Below are 26,212 nucleotides of genomic sequence, written 5' to 3'. Positions count from 1 at the left end.
ACTCTCCTCGCAACTGCGGAGGTAGGAAGTCACCTAAAATTATTCAAATATCAGTGGGCAGCGTACACCTAAGATATTTGGAACTTGGGGATCATGTCCAGAGTGGAGAAACACCGGGAGCTTTATTCAAACCTGTTCTTGGTGCCCAAACAGGACGGTTCATTTGGATCATTTCTAAACCTCAAGGGGCTAAAATAACATCTATGAGTAGCAGGGCCGGATTAACCATAGGGCTAACTGGGCTACAGCCCAGGGGCCTATGGCATCCAGGGGGCCCTTGAAAGTGCTCAGCAGCAGTATTGATCGGTCGGGGGCGCCCCCGGCGCGATCAGTGCTGCTGAGCACTTTCACTGCGGTCCTTCTCCGGCGCGCTGTAGTCTCCTTACTGAGGAGATCTCGTGAGTCTCACTCTCACGATATCTCCTCAGTAAAGAGCATACAGCGCACTGGAGAAGGAGGTAAGTGCGGGGGCACGGGCAGCTCGGATCACAGGGGGGCGCGGGAAGCTCGGATCATGGGGGGGCCCTCACGGGGGAATGGAGGCCCCCTTAGCCCAGGGGCCTCCATTCCCTTAATCCGGCCCTGATGAGTAGACAAGTTTCGGATGGGACCAATCCTTTGTTTTTACAGTAGCAAGCTCCCATTATCAATTCAGGGCTTTCCCCTTTGGCTTTCCAGAGCCCACAGAGTTTTCACAAAGATTATGGCTGTAATGGCAGAACGTTTACATCGCTTGTGAGAGAACATTATTCCACATTTGGACTATTTTCTCCTCAAAGACTTATCAGGTCCTTTTCTCTATTAGCATCTGACCCTGTCTATTCGAATTCTGGAGCAACACGGTTGGATAATTAATTATTCTAGATCCCAGTTGATGCCCTCACAGAGGATGAGGTTTCTAGGATTAATAATGGACACCACTTTTCAGAAGTTGTTTTTTCCAGAACCTTCTCTACAGATCCCTACAACTCTCTGTACGGTTAATCCAGAGTCACCCTGGTCCTTCCATGCGCTTGGGCATGGGGATTCTAAGGTTGATGTTCGAAATCCTCCCATATGGTTGTTTCCACTCTTGCACGTTCCAGTGGAATCTACTAAGACATTGATAGTGTCCCCCTTTTTCATCTGGTGACCCAACAAATCAGACTCTCCAGGGAGACTTGTCAACCTCTGAAATGGTGGCTAGTTCAAGAGCTTCTGATGATGGGCCGATTTTTTGTCCTGTGGTCTTGGATTCTGGTGACCACAGATGCCAGTCTGAAGGGCTGGGGAGCTGTTGTTCTCCAGGTTCGTCTCCAGGGTCTTTGGAAAGACAGGGGGGCGCTTCGGTCCATAGATGTTCTTGAGCTAAGAGCCATGCTGTTAGCCCTCCAGGGAGCTCAGTCTCTCCTTCAAGGAAAACCAGTCCACCTCCAATCCTTCAATGTCACTGTATTGGCATATGTAAATTGCCAAGGAGGAACAAGAAGTGCAGAAGCTATGCAGGTAGTGGAACAGGTCTTCTTGTGGGTGTAGAAATTTGCTCCAGCGATTTCCAATGTTTATTCCCGGAGTGAACAACTACAAGCGGATTATCTCAGCAGACATGCAATCCTTCTGGGAGAATGGGAACTGCATCCTCAGGTGTTTCAGGAGTTCATTTGGAAATGGGCCTGCCAGATCTGGATCACTAGGTTCCAAGATTCTGCGCAAGAACCAGAGTTTCTCTGGCTGTGGAGGTAATGTCAATGAGGTTGGACTCCTGTTTAGGATATCACTTTCCACCAATTACGATGACTCCTCAGGTCCTAAGACGAGTACTGTTGGAAAGTTTTCTGATCATTCTGGTGGCACCGAATTGGCTTGGTTGGCTCTGATTCGCCAATATCTTGTTGCTAGTGGAAGGGTCAGGCGTCATAACCCTACCTTTTTCACATTAGCCGTTTTCTGGTCTTTCTACAGGATGGGTTAGAGATGGGACTAAGACTGAGTTCTTTGAAGGTTCAGGTCTCTGCGCTTTCTATTTTCTATTTTCAGTTGGCTTTCCTCCCTGGCGTTTGTACTTTCCTTCAAGGGGTTATTCATGTTCAGTTTCCCAACGTTCCTCCGTTGGCCCCGGGGGATTTGAACTTCATTATTGAGGTTCTTCAGCGGCCTCCATTTGAACCCCTGGAGTCGACTGATCTGCGTTTCTTGACGTGGAAGGTGGTGTTTTTGCTGGCTATTGCATCTACCAACATGTGTCGGAGCTTGGATCCTTGCCCCATAGGGGTCTTTATCTGGTGTTCCATGAGAATAGGACGGTTCATAAGACTGTACCTACTGTCTTGCCTAGGGTGGTTCCTGTTTTTTATTTAAATCATGAGTTCTGGCCTTTAGAGAAAGGATTGCTCCTTCTTCCTCTGTTAGTCTGGACGTGATCTGGGCTTTACGGATTTATGTGGACAGGACTTCTGCTGGTTGCAGGACTGACTCTCTTTTTGTTCTTTACGAATCTCATAGGAAAGGTTGGCCGTCTACCAAGCAGGCTTTTGCTCGTTGGATCAGATCTATGATTAAGCTTGCTTATGTGTAGAAATCTGCCTCAGGTTCTTACGGTGCATTCTACTTGTGCGGTGCGGGCTTCCTGGGCTGCTCGCCATGGAGCATCTGCAGAGCAGCTGGGTAGGGTGGTGACCTGGTCCTCAGTTCATACCTTTACGAGGTTTTGCCAGTTCAACATTTTTGCGTCTGCGGATGCCAGTTTCAGCCGCAGTGTTTTGCGAGCTAATAGACCAGAGAATTCCCTCTCTTAGGGGCTACTTTAGAAGGTCCCCATGGTAGCAGTGTCACCCAGAGTGGATGAAGGAGAAAAGAAAATTTTTGTACTTACGTTAAATCTCTCTCTCCGATTCCATCTGGCGGACACTGCGTTCCCTCCCTTTTGCTGTTCTACAATTAGTTGTGTTGTTGAGCCCTTTTCTTGGGACTTTAGTATTACTGAGGTCTGTGGGATTGCAGAGGTGAGGAGTCAGCAGCAAACTTAGTTGTTAACTATTTAAGTGCCAACTCCATGCGCCCTCATACAACCCCATGGTAGCAGTGTCCCCCAGATGGAATCAGAGAAAGAGATTTAACGCAAGTACAAAAATCTTCTTTTCTCACAGCTACTCCAAGTCGTTAGTTGATCACAAGAGTGCCTGTGTAGCAGGCAAGCAAAATCCTTCCCTACAACTATTAGAGGATAGAGGTTCAGTTATTATAACTTATAAAGGACAGTTATGCTTGACAACAGCTATTTTAAGGTTTCTACAGTGACTGCTTCTTGTTATTTGTGTCTCTACCATCTGTTGTCTCACCTCGTTTCACCTATGATGGACCTCCGGTATCTGCCATCCACCAAGGACTGCTTTATTATTATGCTGCTGCCTTGTAATTACAACACACACTTTCACGCTATGGAAACCAGCCCAGGCTTGCACTGGGGGTGTTTGGGGAGGGGGCACAATGACAGTTTTTTAAAATTATTTATTTGTATTATATTGCACTATGTAATAATTAGCACACACAATATTTTAAAATAAACTTGTGGCTGGATCACTTATATATTATATATTTATTTTAATTAGTAGAGCGGTGCGCCAGTGTATATCATCACAAATGTACTGATTTCTGTATTGGAAATGTATTGATCTCTGAGGCTGTATGCCATGTAGGAGGAAGTTTTTGTAACCTCTGAAGGCAGATAATCTCATGCTAATTAAGTCTTTTCATCTAGTGATCAATACTTTTTTAGCCTGAATACACAGTAGGAGGCGTTACCTGTCTTGATAAAAAAAGATAGATGAACTACATGAATAATGCAACCAGCAAGTAATTTAGGAAATCACAGATTGATGTGAATTTTTTTAAATCCACGATTAGAGAATATATTACATCCTGATGGTAAATATCTGATGTAATATCTCAGACTTGTGGTGCCAGCCAGGAAGGGGGCTGGGTTACACCCTGCCAACATGTGTATCCGAAACTGTATAAAAAGAGCCCTGTTTGACCATGTTATGTATTATACCATCTAAGCTTCTGGAGATCGCTAGTACCTCAAACTAGCGTGTTACTGTCCTTATTAGGACTACTTCAGCTAAAAAAAATCACTGCTTAAAGATCCTGCTTTGACGCCTACTTACCTGCTGTAACTCCTGTGGCCTACAGAATAGATTAATCTAATCCGTTATCCGGCTGTTCTGAGGTTGGGCCCCGGCATCCAGTACCAACGCTCTGCCCACTACCTTGCAGCATAGGCCAGGGGGAACCATCCACAGCGACCCTGATCTGAAGGGGTACCAGCCCAGGTGCCCAGCAAGGGGGTACACTAAGAGCAAGAGTTACCCAAAAGGAAGCGATTCAAGGCACCTGTGAAGGAGCCTAGTGGTGGCAGCGAGCCCCTTCTACTGCATTTAGAGGGGCACAATTGGGATAAAGAAAGAGGACAGTGGCAAGCCCAGCCGGTCTTAAGTAACACGACAGGGTGGTATAGGAGGTCCATCCAGTCACAAAACTTTAACTGGATAATGTCCCCACTCCCTTGTTTGTTAAATGCAAGTCTGGGTTGGAGTCAAAGGCCCCTTTTCTCCTCTTACGCAAAGCAGGTTGCAGTTATCCTAATTCAGAAGTTTGCTAATGTGACAAAGCATATTTGTTACCTTGACTCTAATGGCATCCTCTGTTTCCTGGGGAAACTGCAGACTCATGATTACTGTAAATAACCCACAGACATTTATTATGAAGTGCTTATAAACATATTACTAAGGTGGCAGTTTCCAGATGTTCCAATATTACTCTTGGGACGTTCTGCCTTTCTTACTACCATTGCCTCAATAGACTTGTTCAAAGCTTGTAGACATAAGCACCCCTGACATCTGCCTACACCTGTTTCTCTGCTCCATACTATGCCTTGGTATCAATCAGCTTGCTCCAAAGGATTTGGGCCACAGATTACCTTCTAAACATCTCTGACCATTCCCCCCCCTCACTATCATTTTTTACCACTAACCATCGTACCAGTTAACTGGTTTGGAGGCGAAATCCTACTTGGCTAATGGTCCAGGAGCTACAGGATACTTTGTAGACAAAGATTATTGATTATTTTAATGCAAATGTAAACCCTGTATTTCCTCTTATAGTCAGGGATGTTTTAATGCATGTGCCAGGGGTAATAAGGGGGAGAAACAAAGGGTGCTTGAATTTGGACATATTTATTAGAGAAATGCCAGATAACTGTTATAATCATTGAGACCATCTGGTATCATACTTCCCATGATAAAAATCTTCTTGGTTTCTCTTCTCAGGAGTTCCCCTTGTAAGTCTCCTAGCTTCATCACTGCCTTGACCTCCTAGACAGTGATACTGCTGGCTATACCATCCACATTGATTTTCTTACTATAAATATGTGCTATTAGGCACCATTATACTTTAATATTATTGGCCAGTGAGTCAACAAGTTGTACTCTAATCAGCAGAATAATTAAAATACAAATACATAAATAATAATATTATTCCAACAAAAATGTTGTATTATGGCATGAGAACACAGCGATATTGCAGTTAAAATCTGCATTTTTATTTTTCACTTAGCACTGGTTTTATATTTTCGCAAGTTGTACTAAATACCTTTTAATGCATACTAATAAAATTAAGTTATTTTAATTTAATACCCCGGAGTGCCCCTACATATACTCTCTTTTCCTTGGCTCTTATTCTAATATACAAGTATAAGGGAGCACCCTCCAGCTATAATATTATAAGAAACAATCTGGAATAAGGATATTGGGGTTAAGTACTAATTATATTATTACCTAATTTAGTGCGGTCATCCTTACCTCTATTACCTAATTATCCTTTATCTGGCAGATGTAGAAAACTCCTGATTGTGCATTGTCTTTTATAAAGAAGTTTGGTGATTTCTCGGGATTGCCCACTCACTGGGATACATCCATTTTTTTCATGTTATATTTGAATGTGGATAACGGGTACATACCATCCTACACCTTGAATTTGTTTTTTTCTTTCCAATACAGGGGGGTAGAGGTGTGGAGTATTTTGAACACCTTTGATCTACACCATTTCCTTTTAGAGAGTGTTATGCACCCTGAAGCAGAGTGAGGCGAGGTTCCCCAATTATTATAGAGTCATAGGCATAGAATCGGGACATGGATGGTAAAGTAATTTGGTTGGCGTGGTATAGGGTTACACTTGTCGAAAAGATGATTGCATAAAAATTCTGACATTAAATTATAACAACAAATGGTTGGATTAGTCTCTAGTTGTTCGATGAATCATTCAAACTACTCTTTAAAATAATCGGTTTCCTCTTTAACGGTTATTAACAAAGGCTCTACACACTTAACACTATTTCACTTACATGTTCTTTTATAGTTCTCACTGTTATTTGGGCGGAACAGTGCAATACTGCACCTCTTAGCAATATTTGGGTAGGGGCAAAACTATTTCGCTCTCAGTTCCCTGCTATGCTTTTGAGACAAGAGCAGGACCCCTGTACCTATTACTTAATTACTTGTATCATGAAACCAACAACAGTTGGCAGTTCCTTCTAGTCTAAGTGCATCATTATATATAAAAGTTCTGTGACCTGGTTGGTATTCTACAGCCTTGAAGAATTGGGTCAGAGGGGTCTGTTCAGCTTGCCAGGACTTGATATGTTACCAGATAGCTGTGGTGAAAAAGCCTGGTGTGTTCCAGTCCGTTGGCAAAGTATGGAGTTCTATGTCCAGAGCCTTGAACTCCTTCCCCGAAGTCCTGGTGGGTGTTTACTTGATGGCCATCTGCTGCTGGAGGATTGGTTCTTTGTTTCTACACTACTCTTCTACCAATGTAGTGCACTACAAACAGTGTATAGCCCCTCTGATTACTATCCAGTCCTAGGGTTCTGTGTGTTATACTGTGCATATGTGAAAGGTGATGCTGTCGTGCATAAAAAGTTATTGATTTAATGTCATAACATTCAGTGAATGAACCATTAACATTAGTGCAGCATAGAGTTAAGTCTCTGCAGAGATAAAAGAGCTGGGGTGTGGCACTAGTGCCCACATTAGCACCCCCATGTAGTAGGAACAAACAGTCAACTTAGCATTTGCTCAGTAGTATGTGATGTAATATCCAATATAAGCTAAACTTCCCCAATATTCTCCCTCACTCCCATAATATCTCCCCTTTAAAGTGTCCAATATGCTTCGGTCTTGGTTATGGAACTCAACTCTCTCCACACTGAGAGAGGCAACATCGTCTCTAGAAGACTGGTCTCAGTCACCATCAATAGCAAAGTACAACTGATGAGAAACCACCATTAATTCTAGCCTGGAAGTGGTGTAGTATGGAGATGTGTCCACTGTAAAGTAGTTGTACACCACTTACTTGTTGTAAACCAATATGAACAATTTGGGAAAGTGCAATTTTTTTGTTCTTCGGTTACGGTAAGTATCTCATGCCTTGTCTGCACCAGATACTAGTTTCTGAACTACATAAGAAAGCTCTATTTTTTTTCTCAATATATGGTAAGCTGCTTTTGCACTGTATATAATTTTGTTGCTAGCCTTTGTTGTGAGAGGTTATTGGGGGATGACTCAAATCACTGATTACATATTTGTTACCCATACATAATTGTTGTCTATTGGCTGCATATATGGTGTTTGTTATAAAAGTGTAATAAGATGTATATAGCATAATTCAGAATTATACAGGAGGTAAAGAGGAAAGTATTCTACATGAAACCACTTCCACAAGAGAACAAAATCCAACATTCTTGTTCCTGTTACCCTCCACCTGCTTTGTGCACTGTCTGTACACTTCTCCTATTGAACAGTCAGTATGGATAAGATTGCTGCTGAATTACTAAACAGCTTGCTAACCACATCCCTTGTAACTGTCAATCACTATAGTCCTTAAACATTATTAGTATGTCTCCAACCTTCTGACTCTTCTGCTTTCTCTATGCATCACATCCAGTGTCTTCCCATCTCCAGCACACAGACTGTCCTGTTTTGTCCTATCTGTTTTCTATTACAATCATTGCACTTTCTTGCCTTGTATGTTCTGCTGTGTCTCTGACTGATGTGGAAGGGACTCTCACTTTGCCACTTCCCATCCTCACAGCCTTCCATTTCCACTACCTCACCAACTCTCCAACAATGCATCACTCCCTCCTCTCCCCTCTGACCCACCTTTCCTACTCAGCCCCCATGTTATCCTGCCCCAAACTTCCTCTTTCCATTCAGTGGCGACATCTCCCCTAACCGTGTGTCCCACACTTTGCCCTCGCCCAAACCCATCCTCTCTTCACTCCACCACTCTTATCCACATCTCCTTTCTCCCTTCCCTCTTGTGCCATCTGGAATGCCAAATCCATGTGCAACACACTGGCATCCATCCATGACCTTTTCATCTCGAATTCCCTTAATCTCCTCCCCCTCTGATATAATTCCTCCACTGCGCTCAACCAGGCGGTGGCATGGGCATCCTTATCTCTACCAGCTGCACCTTCTGGGTCACCCCCCTTGAACCTTTCCTTGCATTCTCCTCCACGGAAGTCCATATTATTCACCTCAGTTTCATATCCACCTACAACTTGTTTCATCTATCACCCTGCTGGCTGTGCTTCTCACTCTCAACAATTTGCGACCTTCCTTCTCTCATCCTGGGCGACTTAAACATCCACATTGACAACCTCGTCCTCACCTAAGTTGGCCTCTCTCCATGAACACACTCCCCCCATCCACTCTAAAGACCTTATTTTCTTTTCACTATTTCCTGCTTCAATTCACCTCCCACAAAACGCTCATAAAATGCAATCTATTCACCCTCCTTCCCTCTGCTTTTCTTTAAAACACTCCTTTTCTCTCCCATTACCACCTTCGACAACCTTACTCTCACCTCTGCCCTTACTCTATCGCCTACTTCCTTCACTTTAAATGTATCCTCCTCTCCTCCAATTATGCCCTCTTCCTTGCCAAACAACTCTTCTTAAAGTATCATTTCCTCACAATCTTCAACTCCCTCCTCTGCCCTTCCCCCTGTGACTTTGCCACCTTCACCTCCAAAGTAGAATCCATCAGACTGGATATCTCTTCTAGCCAGACCCCTGCTGTCTAGAAGTCCAACCATGATCTCCTCCCTCCCCACCACAAAGGTGAAAGTTCAAGCTCTTCTTACTTCAAACATACTCTTGTCTACCCCATTCTCAAAAAAAAATAATAAATAATAAATCCCCATCTTGACTCTACCTCACTATCAAACTCCTCCCCCAATCTCATCCCTCCCATTCTAATAAAAAGAATACTTGAGAGGATAGTCTACTTCCATCTTCTTTTCGGACAACTCCCTACTCTACCCTCTTAAATATGGCTTCCACCCCCTCCATTAAACAGAAGCCACCCTGACTCACCAATGATCTTGCCACAAAATCCAAGGATCATTTCTTCATGCTCATCCTTCCTCTCTGCAGCTTTTGACATTGCGGACCACCCGCCTCTCCTGCACACCCTTCACTCCCCTGGCCTACATGATACACTACTCTCTTGGCTCTCCTCTTCTCTCTAGAACCATTTCATCTCTACCTCCTCCTTCCCATTGAGGTCCCACAAGGCTCTGTTGTCGCTCTACACATCCTCTGGGCGAGCTAATCAGCTCCTTTGATCTACTGTACCTCCTAAGCTGATAACCTGCTCTACCTGTCCTCAAATGACCCCTCTCCAATTGTCTCTCTGCCCTGTCCCCCTGGACGTCACATGGCTTTCTCAAGCTTAATATGACAAAAAAAAAACTCATTGTCTTCCATCCACCCTTCCCTCTTTGTTGAGGAGCCAAAGTAGATTGTTGTTTTGTCAAGTCTGCTGCGCGAGTGTCACCCTTGAGTCTACTGTCTCATACACTCCCCACATCTATTCCCTCTCCCACTCTTGTCTCTACCATATCTGAGACTTTGTCCGGATGCAACCATTCCTTTCCCTCGATGCCAACAAAACATTAAGCCATTTTCTCATCTCGACTATTGCAACTTTCTCCTACCTGACCACCCCCTTCACCTATCTTTCTCCTCTTCAATCTCTCCTTAAAGTTGGGGCATGACTGATCTCATGCCCCTCTGCTACCTCCAATCCCTCGTCTGGCTCCCCATCCTCTACAGAATCCATATTAAACTTCTCACCCTCACATACAAAGCTCATGCTCACAACTCTCCCCCCTACATCTCCAACCTCATCAACTGCCCACTCCACATTCCCCTCCCCCTTTCCTGCAGCAAAGATTTTTTTTTTCATACTGCTCCCCATCCTTGGAATGAGCTCCCTCACTCTGTCAGACTCTCCTCCAGCCTCCAATGTTACAACCTCACCAAAGCCCATCAGACAGATACCTAACACATCCCTACTCTTCCCCATACCCTCTATGTGTCACCACCTCGTTCTTCTACTCCAAGCCCTCCCACCGTTTACATTATAAGATCACACATGCAAGTCCCTGCTTCCTCTTGCTGACAACCTCCCCCATCTTCCCCACTTTCTTCCTACCCCTCCCTTGAATCCTTCAGCTACCCTCGCCACTCATTTATTTGGCTTTTTTAATATGACATGATTTATGTTACCTCTCTTATTACTATTTGTATTTGTGAGCTGAGGTTTTGAGTTCTACTTGTGCTATGTAAATTTTCTGAACTTTCGTTAATTTGAACTACGTCTACCTTGTTTTGTACTGCCGACCCTGCAGAACTTTGCGGCGCCCTATATATAAACGCTAATAATACATTAGGGTGTTTAAACTGATTAGGTGATCATCCTATACACAACCTGTTGATTCAGCCCAAAAAATGGTTGCCCCAATTTGTATGACTGTCAGATCCACTATTAATTACATTGGTGGGTGTACGGCAGTGTTTTCATCCTTCTTAACCAGATCAATTTTCCCGATGTGTCACTTCGTAAGATTCACCTCTCAGATTAAACACTTTTTTCTCTAGACAAGTATGTTTTTTTTGCTAGTATACCTACTTATTTTATGGGCCTAAAGTGGGAACACAAGCAAAATTAGAGAAAACAAAACTTTTACACAACCCCAGACATCTTCCCTAAAATATAATCTGCTCTTTCAATGGATACAAATCATGGTGTGACATAATATACCATCACGTGAGGAAAAGGTACTCCTTCGTTCCTGTACCACGTGAAAGAACGCAGTTGAAAAGCACAAATTGTTAGCGTAGAAGGGGCTATGGAGCCCTTTTGTGGGATCACATTCAGTGTAACAGGCAGGTATCACCAAAAGTGCATACTTTGTTTTAGAGAGGCACAGCAATTATGTTCACAGGTCCACCCAGAGGCATTTTCCTCATAAGTGATCCCCCTAAAAAAAATTTTTAAATAAGTTGGGGAAGACCCAAGGCCTGGCTTCTATTGCAACCCAGTAACTTCGGTGCGTGGTGGACACAGAACACTCAGGAATTTCCCCGCTTTATAAAGCCCCTATATAAACGAGGCAAGCTGCAGGGCTAGTGATTGTCAGTATTTGAGTACATGGGGTGCATCGCTCTATCAGGACAATAGAGCATCTGAGGACTGGGAGAGGAAGGTGTTGCTGATCATAACACGTACTGTGGATGACTACATTACCTTCTGTGTGGCAACACTAAGGATTATAAATTCTATAGCTCATTTTGTTGACTAAAAATCCATGAACTCACTCTGATGGTAAGTTTGACCCAGTCCATGTGGATTGCGGTCCTGTTCGTAGCTGCAGACTACTTGGGCAAGGTGACAATATTTTGAAAAGATGTGAGAAAGGGTTCAGGAAGGAGATCCTTTCATCTAGTAGTTAGCTGGCAGATTGTCAAGGTCTGATTGGCTACAAGTTTTATCCACTCCCACTTCAAGCCAGCTTACACACAGACATGCAACAGTAAAAAAAAAAACCACCGTAAGCGCTACTGAATGAGACTTGTCTTAAGATACAAACACCACTGCAGAAGTTGAGCTGTTTATACTGTACATTTTATACAAATTTAAAAAAGAAAAGAAACAAAAAGACACATTGGAAACATTTGACCAGACAGCATAATTTGCATCACCTAATGCCCCAACTTAAAAAACATAGCATGTAGAAATCGGCAGTTTACACCCTTTCTCTTCTGTATTGCTGAAACTAACAGTCCAACGGAGAGTTTAATAAAATTATATAAAACAAAACACAAAATAAAACAAAAAAGAGGTGTGCAAAACATTTCCAACATATACTCGCATGACACGTTCATCCAGATGACCCCCAGAAAACAGTGCAAGTACTGTATGTTCATAGGTGCTCAAGGCCAGAATCCAAGACACACTGTGTAGAGTGCTAAAAAAAAAAAAATCAGCTTTGGGAGGGTTACCAAAACCCATATACATATTCTATATACACATAGAAGTGATTTTTTTTTTTTGTAAGGCAATGAAATGGTGACAATTCGATTAAATTCTAAAACAAAAAATATATATATTTTTCTCTTTTCTTTCTGGACTTCAGGTCGAACATTGTGTCGGGGTGGGGGGAAAAAAAAAAATCCCCAAAAACACATAAAAACATGCAATGCTTGGTTCACGTACACAAAAATAATCCCAGAATGTTTTTAATACATTTGTGTTCTGCTAAAATGCCATTTGGTGCATCGACATAATCAGAAGCGAGGGAAAGGAAAGGGAGTGGAATCGGAAGGGGAAAGAAATATAATGAGGGGGCTCGTGGTTAGACACCTCTAGATGACAGCGTCTATTGCACATTCAGTCTAACATCTTCCTCAAAGAAAATGGAAAAATATTCTATAAAAAATTCATTCATCGGGCAACGCACGCTTTTGACCAAAGGGCGACGGGAGGGGAAAGGCACCGCAAAGAACAGCTGTGCGCAGTATCTGATTGCAGGCATATCGACATTTCTTAAAAAAATAGGTTTACCCATTCATCCGTTATAGCACAACACTGTGCTTCATGTACAGTCACATAGCTGATGCATCTTGAAGACCCTCCCTCTCACCCTATTAACTTAAATAATTGTTCTTTAAAACCCCCCCAGAGATGCATATGTAAGCCTGGGAGCAGGTCAGGGGATGAGACAGCCATCAGCAGGTTCAGTGCATTTTGCAGAGAGGGATGGGTTTGGCCCCTCATTTCACACAGAGAAGACCCCCAACGTTGGCCATGAACTCCTCCAGGCTCTTGAGGAAGGACATTTTCTGTTTTCGGTCTAGAGAGGGCGGGGTGCTGCTTGCTGTCAGTTTGTTGAAGGCATCGGCTAACCGCTGGTAAATGAGGGGATCCTGCTGGCTGGATAATAGTGTTTCTACCAGCTCAGCATACTCCGCCTGAAATGATAAATCAATTCATAACTTTAGACATCGGAAACAAAATAAATTCACGCAGAAAGATTTTATTCATGTAATGGTGGGGTTTAAGGGGACGGAGATCAATTTACAAAAAAACCCGAGCACAGACATTAATTACAATTTTATATAACTCCATCTCTGCTCCCTAAACGCCTTGCCAACTAACCATCGACTACAGTTGTTGTACACTAAGTTCTCCATAAGGCGGCAGCATGCTACATCCCTGAATAGAGTTAAAACTAGAGTTTCTGTTCTACCAAATTGGAAAACTTGTAGAACGTGTGGGTGGGGGATCCATGTAGCATCTTCATTTCTCATGCATACAAAGAAGATTAAATTTTGTCAATTACGAGGACAAATCTTTAAAACTTGGGACAGTGTCTGGGAATTCGAAATATACAGAAAAATAACAGTACTGGAAAATAGCACAAAAAATAGTTTACGCAAACATATATTGTAAAATATTTTTCTCTTGATGTGCAACATCTAAAACCAGAAAAGCCACGTGCACTAAGACTTCACAAGCAGGGCTGGCGAATGCTCCCTGGACGCCCTAAGTGGTGTCCCTCCCACATTCCGCCAGGTGCCACCCCCTCCCTGTTGGACACTGCCCCGCCTCCAATCCACTACTTACACCTTGTGTGGAGAGGGAGCATAGCGGCATGTTCCCTTCTTGGGAATGTGGAGCCAGGTTGTAACCTCATAACTCAGCGCCACACTACCAGCCCATTACCAACATGGAGGAACAGCAGTTGACAGCTTCATAGGTAAGAAGCTGTTGACTGCTACATCTCCATGACAGAGGCTGGCGAAGAGAGAGATGACCGAGCTGTGACAATAGACTAATTGTGTAAGCTTTAAATGTCAAGTAGATGCAGTAGCTAATATAACTCATTTAAAGACAATACTTTTAACATGTTAAACTGTGTCCAGTACAGTTATCTTTGTACATGCTATGCAGAAACTGCTGCTATATCAATTTTGTTTGGCTTCGAACCAGCAACACCCCAAAACGGCTTCCTGTCACACCTGCTTTGATATCCAGGAACTGTCACTTGGCCGGGTCTTCAAAGGGCTTTTGTATTGTGAGAGGATTATCACATGTGATTAAGACTGACAGACAGATGAAAACACAACAGTGGCTCTCTGAGCCAGACTTGTCGTCTGTCCTCACGTACTCCCAACATATCGTATTGTGCGGATTTCCCTTTATACGGACAGGTGGGATAGTTACTAAGTCTTTTCATTCTCCTGTGCATGACTAAGGAAATTCTCAAAATAGGATCTGCTGGCGTACTCGCAGGCAAGGGTTGAAACATCCTGCAGGCAGGCTTGCTGGCATGTTTGTAAAATAAGGTTAGAGTCCCTTTAAGGAAACCCCCTGTCCACTTCACTCTGCTACAGAACTGCATCAGAGAAAAGGTCAACAGGTTATTGGGTTGAAGTCTAGTAAGCAAATATAGGAACATATTTGTCGCTGGGTTTAGCAGTCAGATTTAGAAGATGAACACTATCGTTGCCTGCTAACTTTTCCATCAGCCCAAAGCTATGCAGACTATCCAGGACAAATGAACACAAGTGGAAAAATCCAGACACTTTTCTGAGCGCAAAGCCAGTCTGGTTTAATCCTCGTGCTCTCTGTTAGCTGTCATCTAAACGGCCAATCCGATTTCACTCCGAATCATTACTATGTACATACAGATTAACCCTACCCTTCACATGCAACCACTCAGCTCGCTAAACATTTACACCAGGACACAAGATGGAGCAGCTGATGTGAATTACACCAATGTGAACCCTGACTTTGGTTTCATCACGGTTAACGCTCTGCAGTTAAATAAATGCACTTCAAATGTGAACAATCGCTTGAAAGTGCCAAGAATGGGAGACTCATGTTTTTAGAACACTGGCCAACAAATGTCAAGCATGCCACCTCGTGTTTTTGGCTATCAATCACTCAGATTTGCAGACGCTACTGCACCAGCAGCAGGTAGTTAGGCATCAGGTACTTAACTAGTTTGTTTCTCTTCCGGGTTGGGCTGGAATTCTTCAGTTTCTCCAGTGTTAGGTGATTAAAATTCTACTACAGTTAGCTATGTGGCAATGTTACTGGTGTCTATGGCCAGGCCAATGTGTCTTCATGGACAACGTTTGACTACTCTGAATGATTTTCGTATACAAAACGCCTTGCATTTCAACTGTAACCCACTCAAAATAAACACATACCTGATTTAAACAGACCAGTGTGTAAAATGCTTCACCTGCTGCCGTCGTCATTTCTGTATTGTGTTTTTGCAAGACCAGCATGTCAAAGACCAGCTAAAAAACAGGCAAGAAAGAAGGGTGAAGAAATCAGCCTCCCCTTCTGCGAGCCACCGTCCTAGAGACAGGATGCCTTACCTTTAGAAAGTGCCTTGTTGCTGCAAGCAGAGGAGAGTCTGTGTCCTGGGCCTTGGCACACTGCTCGGCTAGCGGGGTTAATGCTTCCAGACACAGCTGCGACACCTCGGAGCTCATTCTTATGGCCAGAGTTAAAGAAACAAATTACTGCTGTAATCAAACCAAGCTATCTGCATTTACAATGTACTAGCAAAACTACAATATATATGTATCAACCTCCATACACTACAATAAAAATAAATACAAAATTCAAAGCAACAATCTTGTATTTATTCCCCAAACTACACAGGACTATCCTCAGGAAGACGTACAAGTGGAAAGAGATCATCCTTCCTCATCCGATCTCTCATCCTCCATACATCACTGCCAAACTGCACTGCTGTGGTTGGAGTACGCTCCATGTACGAGAGAGAACAAGTAATGAGGCAGCTAGCTGCCTGGCCAGAAAAATTTGGGGTGCAGCACAATGAAGAGAATTATTTTTGAAAATACAAATTTTCTTGATGTAAACATCTAAATTAGGGAGATTCCTAATAATGCTTAAAAATCACTTCATATTTGCACACAGCCCATATAAAGGAACAAGAACCGCCTCGGGCAGTGTAATGTCTGGGCACAGCCCTGGTCATCAGTTAGTGAAACAATGGATTTGTGCTGATTACTACCTAAACTCTTTATTGTTGATAAGATTGCGTAGAGAGAACAAAGGATCATTCCTTCTCGTCTTTGTTACTAGAATGCAATGGTAAAGCCAGTTATGTTTTATGTTCCTAAATAATAAGTATTTATGAGACAGCTCAACCCTTCTATACTTCAAACTGATCATGTCCTTCGTCATGGTAAACCAGACATCACCCCCAATATACAGATATAGGGTTTATGTGGTTTTATACAACATCACCTTCATGTGTCGTCCAGCACTCTCCCCAGATGTGCTCTGATCAGTACAGCTTATAGCTTTCTAACTACATTACCAAAGCAAATGGTAAAAGGTATGAGCAATAGTTACATGGATTCCATAATGGTTAGTGTAGGACCCTACATGAAGAGGTCACAGTGAGGAAGAAGATGGGCTTAAACACTGACCGAAATGTTATAAAAAGTACCCTCACTCAAGAATTATGTATTTTATACTTTGTTTATCCACAAATATTTACAGACAGAAAGGATACGAGGTCATCCCAAGCTCAAGAGAATACATCAGACTCTTGAACAAGTCTTCTGGGAGCTGAGGAATCTTCTCAGGGAAAATCTCACATATAAATGTGATCAGTTTGTAGTATTGGTTGCAAAGTGACGGGAACTGGGGGGGGAAAAAAAACAACTTTTTAATAGAAAGGACAAACACTAATAATAATAATAATAAAAACACTGAAAAATAAGAATAAACATAAAAAATATAAAATTATTATACATTTATATAGCGCTTTTTCCACAATTCGGACTGTAAAGCGCCACCACACTGTTTACATTCCCGGACACACTGATAGGCAGATTTTATGAACATTTCGGAACACGGTTTAGTGACAATTTCGCAAGTACTCAAACAGAAGAGAAACAAACCTTTAGCAGATCTTGTGACATTAATGGCAGCACAATATTTACACCATATAAAACTACATCAGCCGCAGAAACCGGTCTGTTTGTGGCTTGTCCCTGCTCGTGTGGTCGGAAAACTTCATCTGAAAGTAACACAAGTGACATTGTTAAGTGATCGGCAAAGTATTAACCCCGTACAAGTATTGGCAGCGACATGGAATCATGGGTATTAATGAAAGCATGGCGTATGAGCTCACTGGATGTAAACTATGTACAACATTAACATAAAAGTTATTGATAAGAGGCTTAGTTATGGGGGTTAGTCGGGTCAGGACCAGCCAATCACCGTGCTAAGGGGCTGACAAAACCATCCACATCAACAAAATATTCAGAGCTCCTGTCAAAGTAATTATATATTCTGGAAAGGCTTCTAACATATATAAAACTATATGTAAAATTATCGATATATTGACAGAATAGAACGTTTGAACATGTATCTGAGGTGACAGTATAGAAGTATATACAAAAAATGAGTGTCTGAGAAATGTGATTTTGCTTAGCCGACGCCATCTTGTTGCCTTATAGCCATTTTGTTCTCTTATAGCTTAAAGACAGATTAGATAGTTTGTAGGAGTTATTCATTGTTTGCAGGAGACTGTGCTCATGACCTTGAATATAGCAGAAACAGGAGATAAACGACTCCCCCCTGGGGAGTATTCCTGTGTGAAAATGTGAGAATGTAGCAACATCTGTGTAAAGGGAGCATGAATGGTTAAAACCTTTTGGGGTGTAGTTTACTGTAATACGTGATTTTTGCTACATAGATATGGACTTGTAACTAATAAAGCAGAGCTTATTGTACACACAAAACATGCAGTGTATTTAATTCTCTCCAGCTGATGAGCTCATAACTGATAAACTGACACTTACAGGTGAACAATCTGATTTAGATTCGACAGTTCCGATCAGTCTCCACTAGCAGTAAACTCGGATGTTGCCGTGACATGCAAGGTGAGTAGATAAACATGTACAGATATTGGCCAGATTGATCTATTTTAACCAAATCACACAGACATTGAAGCTGATGACCGTCTGGTTCAAAATGATTAGGATGAAAAATCCAGTTAGCGGATAGTGTGGGTAATAGCGGCAGACTGGATCAAGAAAATTCCTTATGGACATGCCAGAACCAGATGTTTGACCTGATCAATGAACCATCACATATACGGAAGGTCTGGCCAAATCAGTCACCTACCCGGTCTTTGGTGATTGGGCTGAACAGTTTCATCCCATCACAATGGAGTACAAAACTATAATGGTGGTGGGCAATAGATGGCCCGCCGACCCTTCAGCCGCAGGCAACTGCACCGTGACCACCTCTGCGCAGCGCAGTGAGGTCACACGGCTTACTGTCAAGGTGGAGAAGGTTTGTGCTCACTTACCAGGTCTATGTGCATAACGGCAGCAATTAGCTTTCTGGTTTTAGAAACGTTCTATATAACTGGTTTCCTATATTTATACATGCAGCTTTAATGAACAAACACTTTCACCACAAAACAGCGCCTCAACTATTTCCAGGCCTAACAAATTCAGAATAAAATGGCATAAAGCTTGCAGGGCTCTTCATCCGCAGTCATACCTGTGTCACTGAAGTCAATAAACTCCTTTGACAGCAGATTAGTGAGAAGTTCCATGATGAGCAGGAGGTCCTGGTACTGATCCTCCTCTGCGGTTACATCTATGCGTTTTCTACCCAGGTTGTTCTTGGAGTATACTTGCAGCAAGGTTAGGCACGCTTCATACAGATTCATGGCTTTAGACTGAAAGAAAATTCTTAGTATTAGTATATCCCTCAAACATGCTAAACAAAGACAGTTTTATGGCATCAATACCTACATTGTGAGCAATTACCTTACTCCCCTTCCTAATGTTGATTGGGACAGCTAATTGTCTTAAATTGTATTTTCCTCAAAGATAATTCCCTACCATTAAACTGTGGCTTACTTGTTACAGCTACCTCTCAGTAGCTATCTGTCTAAACATAATCCACTGGGTTCCACTATCTTCTAAACATGGCATCATCTACACTTCCACTGTCTGGAACTTTGAATCCTGCTGATAAGCTTGAAAACAAGGTGGTAGGGAGTCCCAAGATGCCATTTAAAACAACAAGTTATCTGGACCAAAATGTATTAAAGGATCTATTATCAGTTACTTTCTTTCCCCTTAAGATCTGTGTGCAACATCACTAGTAGGATGTAAAACCATATAGTGGTCCCGCAATGCTCCAGACTGTACTTTTACTATCACAAACAGTGGAAATATATATTCTAGTATTTTTTAAATGCAGGACTACTAACCAAGCATTTTATTTAATATTGATACTAGGGCACCATATTGCTCATACATGGTGCACAGAGAATATTTGTTGGGACAGTGTCGACAGCACTTGATTGGTTGGTCACAGCACGTCTAATGAGGCATCATGTCTCTGACAACACAGTTTGGAACTTGATCTATGCACCCATGCCTGGAGAAAAAGCTCTTGGGCTGTATTTCAGTAACAGGGCTCAAACGAAGCATAACTAGTCTACCCAAGGAGACCACCTCTTGTTACATCACAGCCGGCTCAAGCGTCCGCAGTACTTACCTCTCCAAGGTAACAAATCTGTTTATGTGCAACTTCTACAAAAACTTCTATAATGAGGTTCACAGTCTCTGGGGTATTCTTGTAGACTTCCATTAGCCCGATGCAATTCGTTAAAAAGTCCATTAAGAAATTAAAGAGGATGGCCACGTTGTCGATCTGCGTGGCCTCTGCAATGCCGCAGAGGGCTTCCAGCGTGGCCGTGATTTCCTGCTTCACCTCCTCCTCTTGGCAAATCTGCTGGAAGTTTTCTTGGTTTATAACATTCAAAAACCGCTGCTGGAGAGGCTGCAGAACCTGTGGGACAGATACAGCGTTACTGGCTCCGCATCACCAATCACATGGAAGTTGTGTATTCTTACAGCATTTTATATACAATCATATTCTCATCGCCATTCTGAGCATTTATGTCGCTGAATAAATCAGTAACAGCCCAAAAATCTATGGCTAAACACAACTGAGTAGACCGGGGCTACAACTTGAGGGGCTAGTCACCTTCAGACAACTTTAATCTATTTACTTGAGCTCTAATGCAATGTTTACTAAAGCAAAGGGTGTATACAGGAGGTATAAACAAGCCAATGAACCAAAGTCACCTGACTGTGGACAACCAGATTAATTTAAAGCAATGTTACAATGGGCAGTTTTACGGTACGGTATTTTTGTAATAAATCCACAGAAATCTATACAAGAAATATCTAAAACAAAATGACGACGTGTGCGTACACATACACAGATTGTAAACAGGTACATTTAGGTCCTCTTAGTACACGCCTCATCTTCCCTTATCAGCTACACGTCCCCTTACCTCCGTCCAGTACTGCTGCTTTGTGTCAGAATCCATGTGGGCAAATCCCCCCAATACCAGAGCTTTCATGAGGGTCCTCTGCACAGAACTAGACAGGAAGTGTAGGGGAGGACTCCGTCGGGCAAACTGCTTGGCCAGATTCCACCAGTTCTCGCACTGTATTACCAAATTAGCCCTGCAAGATAGAATTACAGGATCATAAACCAGCCAAGGTACATTCAATAAAGGCAATTTATTAACATGATGCAAATAAGAAACTTTGATTGGTCCAGGTAGTAAAAAAAAAAAAAAAAAAAAGCTACTAATGAAAGTATAGTTCTCATTGGTTGCTACAGGTTAGTTCACATCTGCTCCCTGTTACTAAATCACAGCCATTATCTACACAGCAGCCTGAATAATCCTTTCAGAAGGTTTCTTACCTCTCTCGCCGTTCTACCAAGGCAACCAGTAACTGGACAGTGTCATTAGCCAGCTCCTGCTCGGAGCTCCACACCGAGAGATTACTGATCACTTTTTCTAAAAGATAACCAATGATCCACTGGGATCCTTCTGTGTCCGCCCCAAACGCTGTATTTAATGGCAGGCTGATCTACGAGGCACAGACACGGGGTAAACATTAATGAAAGGTACAAAGTAATAACAGAGACTGACCAGATGGAAACAGGTCATTGTATAAACATCATTACTACCAATGCAGGAAATCCTCAAGCCTAGGGAAGAAGATTCTTCTTACCTGGTCATACAGTTTTTCATCCACAAGGAGATAAGTCCTCGCCCAGCGTTTCAGAAACCAGACAATGTCCTTCCCCATCTGGGGGCTTAAGAGATGTGTTAAATCCGCCCTTGTTGCACGAGACTCTACTTCTGAAGCTCTCAGGACAGCAGAGAGTAACCTGTGTTACAAAGAATACAACAGAATCACAACTGTGCAACCTACAGCTGGAAGCCGTCAACGGCTTCTCAGGCTAACACTAAGTCTTTATACTTTAGATACACAGCTCATCACAAACAAAAGACGTAGTGTCATAGTAACAGCTGAACGTGTTTAGTAGACAAGGAGCAGAAACTTATTACAAGGGCAGTATAATTAGAACATACAGCAATGTAACTCCATCTAATACGCCAATACGTATTTTACCTGCTGTAAAATAGATTCCCTGCCAGACTTAAGTTGTCAGGATATGCTAGGACCTATAGCTCCACAACAGCTGGAGGACTACAGATTGCCCAAGTCTGATCTAATGTTATACTAATCACTGCATATGCAATTAGTAAATGGTCACAATGATGCTTGACTGCTGAAAAAGCTATTAGTCATCCAAAGAGACTAATAGAACAGTGCCACCAAGTGGTCAAATTTTAAAATATCGCTGAGATCTTGTTCCTTTAACTCTAAGGGAAGTGAAAGTACCTCTAGAACTCGCTCATCCCTATAAATGATCATAAATCATAGGCTTATTGTATGATTAACCAGAGGCTAGACTGACCTGATAACCGAATCTGTCCTGTTACACCCTGGTATGGATGACGCCTTCTCTCCAGGAGATCCCAGGATCTGTAACGTTGTGTTGATGTCTACCTCTGTTGATTGTTTAATTGAATATTCCATTACTTCTGGAGGTATTAATGGAGTCTCACCCTGAGCATCATCAGCTAAGAGGTAGCCTATATCAATAAATGGAAAGAGCAATTTAAAATATTTCTGCTACAACACAAAAATGAAAAGTTCTGCTGATTCATGTGTGACAAAGGCTCATATAATGACATAGGATCTGAGCGTGTGACCTGTGTGTTAGAATACATGCAGACATCCAGACTACAGCAATGTCAACACACTGCTACAATGACACAGGCTGAAATGTGATATAAAGTGGTTGGACGAAGTAAACTAACTTGAACTCAGCTCTGACCTCTGAAGATCCCAGACTCACAAAAGCGGACGTTTGGTCTGATATCATAATACAATTATTCTAGGACAACCTCAGATGTGCACTTTCTGCATGATACACACCCTACGCTACCACCCAAAACAAAGACACCCAAGCTAAGCTATCACCCAAAGTGCTACCATTCACACTATGCCACCCAAAATAAATAATACTCACACTATAATATACAACAGAGGTGCACAGCTGGGGAGTGGGACCACTCATCATCCCACAACAATGACAAAATTATATTTGGGATCCCAGAATAGCCTATACAACCATACACTGCCCCCTTTGTAATGTAGACACAAAACCAACACTTCTACCAAGCTACAACCTAACCTACCCTGCACTCTACACAATAGTGACACATGCAGATACAACACAACACTAATAACCCCACATAATACTGATAGTCATACTTGTTACAGCCGGCTGTACACTACAATACACACCCACAGTATACTACAACATACACATCATACTCTACAAATGACTGAAGCACACAGCTACATACAATAATGTACAAACACGCTATACTGTAGTAACTCCTATACTTTATATTAATCCTTTAGTACTTCAACCTCTTAACTGGGCAACAACAGCTAGCACAAAATCCTTCATGACTCTGTATAGTGATTCTGTAAATATGCCAATGTGCACATACCTGTGTTAAAGCACCTAGGTTGATCAATCAATATTTACATGTTAGGTATCAATGCTGCTAAGATTACATTGCGATAATATTCCTTAGGGAGCATAATACAATCATTTATCTTGCTTTTCTTTTCTATTATTAGTTTAGTCAAAGAGTCTGAATAACTAGCTCTGATGCACAGAAATATGACTATTGCATCACTTACCTGTAACTAAAATAAGCCAATGAATGTCCTCATACAGGTCATCCAGAACTTTATTATCATCTATAGAGCCCGGCCCCGGGGAGGCCAGTAGCTGCTGTTGGTGCCTTTGTAGCTGCCCATGAAGTCTCGTCACTCGGTCCTCTAACAAGCTGAAAGTGCAGCAATACACATATTTGTTTTACTACAAACCAGGGTTTTATCAGTGAGAAGCACAAAATGAACAGCCTTCTAGTAATTTATTTTCAAAAAAATGAGCAAGAACATACACACACACAGATATATGCATGCACATATACACACACACAAAATATATTATATATATATATATATATATATATATATATATATATATATATATATATATATAATGTGCCCATTTTTTTTCTCTTCTTTAAAAAAAGAAGGAAATAAAATCCTTCACCCCACAAGGAGGAGCATTGGGGGTCTGGGACGACCACAATCCCCGAGAAACTCTTCCCATCTGGTAACGGTCACTTCTTAAGGGCCAACACCCAAGAGATTAACAAATGAATACAACGATCAGTGTCAATGTGTCAAAGAAGCTGATTGGACAGCTGCAGTAAGCTCGGTGGCATTCGTCCAACCAGCATTATCCACACATTTGCACAGAGCAGTGTATCAGAGAATTGGAAAATGCAGAGGAGATGTACATGGGTTACCCCAGGATTCTGCCATTTGGGTGGAGGGAAGTTCATCTTTAAGACAAAATGTTTGACTGGACATCTTTAAGAGGCTAAAACACAGTATGTTGTCTAGGAGTGACAAACATGTTTCTAGCGGTAAGTTACACGCCCTGTACCTTGTCAGTAGAGGTATGCAGTGGTCCGCGGCTATCCTTCCCAGCATGCCCACACTGGCCAGCTGATCAGAAAACAAGTCCCGATCATCTTCTTGTATTTCATTTATTTCTTCCTCCTCCCGGGAGGCAACCCCATTAGCAGTCTGGCGACAGAAGGAACAGCAGATAAAATAAAAATAAAATTAGAATATCTACATGATTATAGTAATAGACTGAAACCATCCGCAATGTTTAAAAGGTACGAAAGCCAAAAATATCCGCTATCTTTCATAACACAAGGTTAACCGCAAGCAGTCTGGAAATAATGTTACATCTTTGCTCACTGAATGCAGCTACCTCAAGTTACCGACTTGTGTACAACCTCTTACGTCAGCAGGAACATCCCTACAGTGGACCGTAGAAGTTTTTAAAGCCCAGAATGTTTTGAAAACAGGATACATCTATCCCAGCAAAGAAAGGCAGATAATAAAGATGATGGAGTTATTACTAGTTTATTATATGGCATGAACACTTTTTTTTTTTTTGCCTTTTTACTTTTAAAATACCAGAAAAGCAGAATGTGGTCAGAATTGTCACAATGTGTGTTCTGCAATTTTAAACGAAAAATGTATTGCTTTAGCCAGTGGTCAAAGTGGAAATTTAAAATGTGACCGTATGGAAAACGTAAGTGAATGAAATATGATAGTTTTACAATGAAGGCAGTAAGAAGTGGCGGTATGGTATACCACCTTATACAAAACACTGTGTTTAATTGTTGGCTTTTAATTTGCGTGTCCAGTGTCTCTACAAGAGCCCCTGCTAAGACTACATCAGTTTTAGACACCACTGGCAGCTAATTAGCTATAACACAGCTAACTAATAGCTTGTCGTAGAAAAACCAGTGACGAGTTGCGGCTGAGGGGAAAAGCTATTGTCATGACAACTGCAAATCCCATCAGAAAACACAAACATAAAAACGTTGTGCCAGGTTAATGCAGGATTAGTTATCTTTGTGTGCAAGTTTAAAACAAATAAAATTTAATAAGGCTTAAATCACCACATGTGCTAATTACAAGGAGCAGACGGACATTTGTTCGGTGATTTCTAGCAATGGCTTGATTTATGGTCGGGGTACTTAGTCACTGAGCCACGAGCAATCATTAATTTGTGCAGAGTATAAAACACAGATGAAAAATTAAAGTGGGTGTGGAGAATTAGCCAGGCATACTGGAGAAAATCTGCTACACACGTTTGTGCTTCTCGCCACACACTTCCCAGATTCCGAGCTCTCCTTAATGTAAATCACCAAACACGTTTCTTTTGGGGACTTCAAAGCTGCAGCTGCCGACTGCAGAGAGCTTCATATCTATTTGTAAGCCCTGACTACCGCTTTGAAACCAAGTAGAGCTGCGGAATGTCAGCTGTGCTTTAATTTGCTACTTTGAGATAAATAACTTATTTGATAGAGATGTGTCCCCCCCTCCTTCATATACATGACACTTGTTATTCCAATTGCATTAGTGTCTTATATATATGAAAGAACCAATCTACAAAAGCCTTTGAAGGAAGTCCCAGTGTGCCAAAGCTTTTCAGGCTTCTCTATGAATAATTAAAGTTACTAATGTGGCTGGCTGCAGTACACAACTAGACAGAGCATTAACCAGAGCGCACAGTCTGATGTGGGTGGAACACAGGTCACAGTAATCCCTGGTGACCAGGAGCACTGACCAATCAAGTTGTAAGTTTGAATTCTACTTTACACCAATTTCGTCAAAATGCAGGAACTTTCAAAACAGAATGTCAAAGCAATCTTCCACATTCAGATGCCTTATATACATATATACACTCAT

At 42.1% G+C, this 26,212-nt stretch overlaps 2 protein-coding genes across 3 annotated transcripts in view; both read right to left on the bottom strand.

Moving 5' to 3' along the window:
- LATS2 (large tumor suppressor kinase 2) overlaps positions 1 to 26,212 on the bottom strand; it is a 276,737-nt gene that overhangs the window by 94,484 nt on the left and 156,041 nt on the right. The gene's annotated exons all lie outside the window — the stretch shown is intronic.
- XPO4 (exportin 4) overlaps positions 11,985 to 26,212 on the bottom strand; it is an 83,513-nt gene continuing 69,285 nt past the window's right edge. For both annotated transcript variants that reach the window (XM_075198847.1, XM_075198848.1), the window contains exons 11-23: positions 24,384 to 24,526; positions 23,564 to 23,712; positions 22,260 to 22,437; positions 21,506 to 21,665; positions 21,192 to 21,361; positions 20,773 to 20,947; positions 19,968 to 20,261; positions 18,957 to 19,137; positions 17,342 to 17,460; positions 16,951 to 17,081; positions 15,779 to 15,896; positions 15,605 to 15,697; positions 11,985 to 13,357 (exon numbers count right to left, since the gene is read on the bottom strand). In XM_075198847.1, coding sequence (XP_075054948.1) covers positions 13,160 to 13,357; positions 15,605 to 15,697; positions 15,779 to 15,896; positions 16,951 to 17,081; positions 17,342 to 17,460; positions 18,957 to 19,137; positions 19,968 to 20,261; positions 20,773 to 20,947; positions 21,192 to 21,361; positions 21,506 to 21,665; positions 22,260 to 22,437; positions 23,564 to 23,712; positions 24,384 to 24,526 — 2,109 coding nt within the window. In that variant the 3' untranslated portion in view covers positions 11,985 to 13,159. The remainder of the gene's footprint in view (positions 13,358 to 15,604; positions 15,698 to 15,778; positions 15,897 to 16,950; positions 17,082 to 17,341; positions 17,461 to 18,956; positions 19,138 to 19,967; positions 20,262 to 20,772; positions 20,948 to 21,191; positions 21,362 to 21,505; positions 21,666 to 22,259; positions 22,438 to 23,563; positions 23,713 to 24,383; positions 24,527 to 26,212) is intronic.

The sequence above is a fragment of the Mixophyes fleayi genome, chromosome 2, assembly GCF_038048845.1.
Source record: "Mixophyes fleayi isolate aMixFle1 chromosome 2, aMixFle1.hap1, whole genome shotgun sequence".
In the NCBI taxonomy this organism is placed as follows: domain Eukaryota; kingdom Metazoa; phylum Chordata; class Amphibia; order Anura; family Limnodynastidae; genus Mixophyes; species Mixophyes fleayi.
The sequence above is the reverse complement of the archived record's forward strand: the minus strand, read 5'-3'. Positions and strand labels throughout refer to the sequence as shown.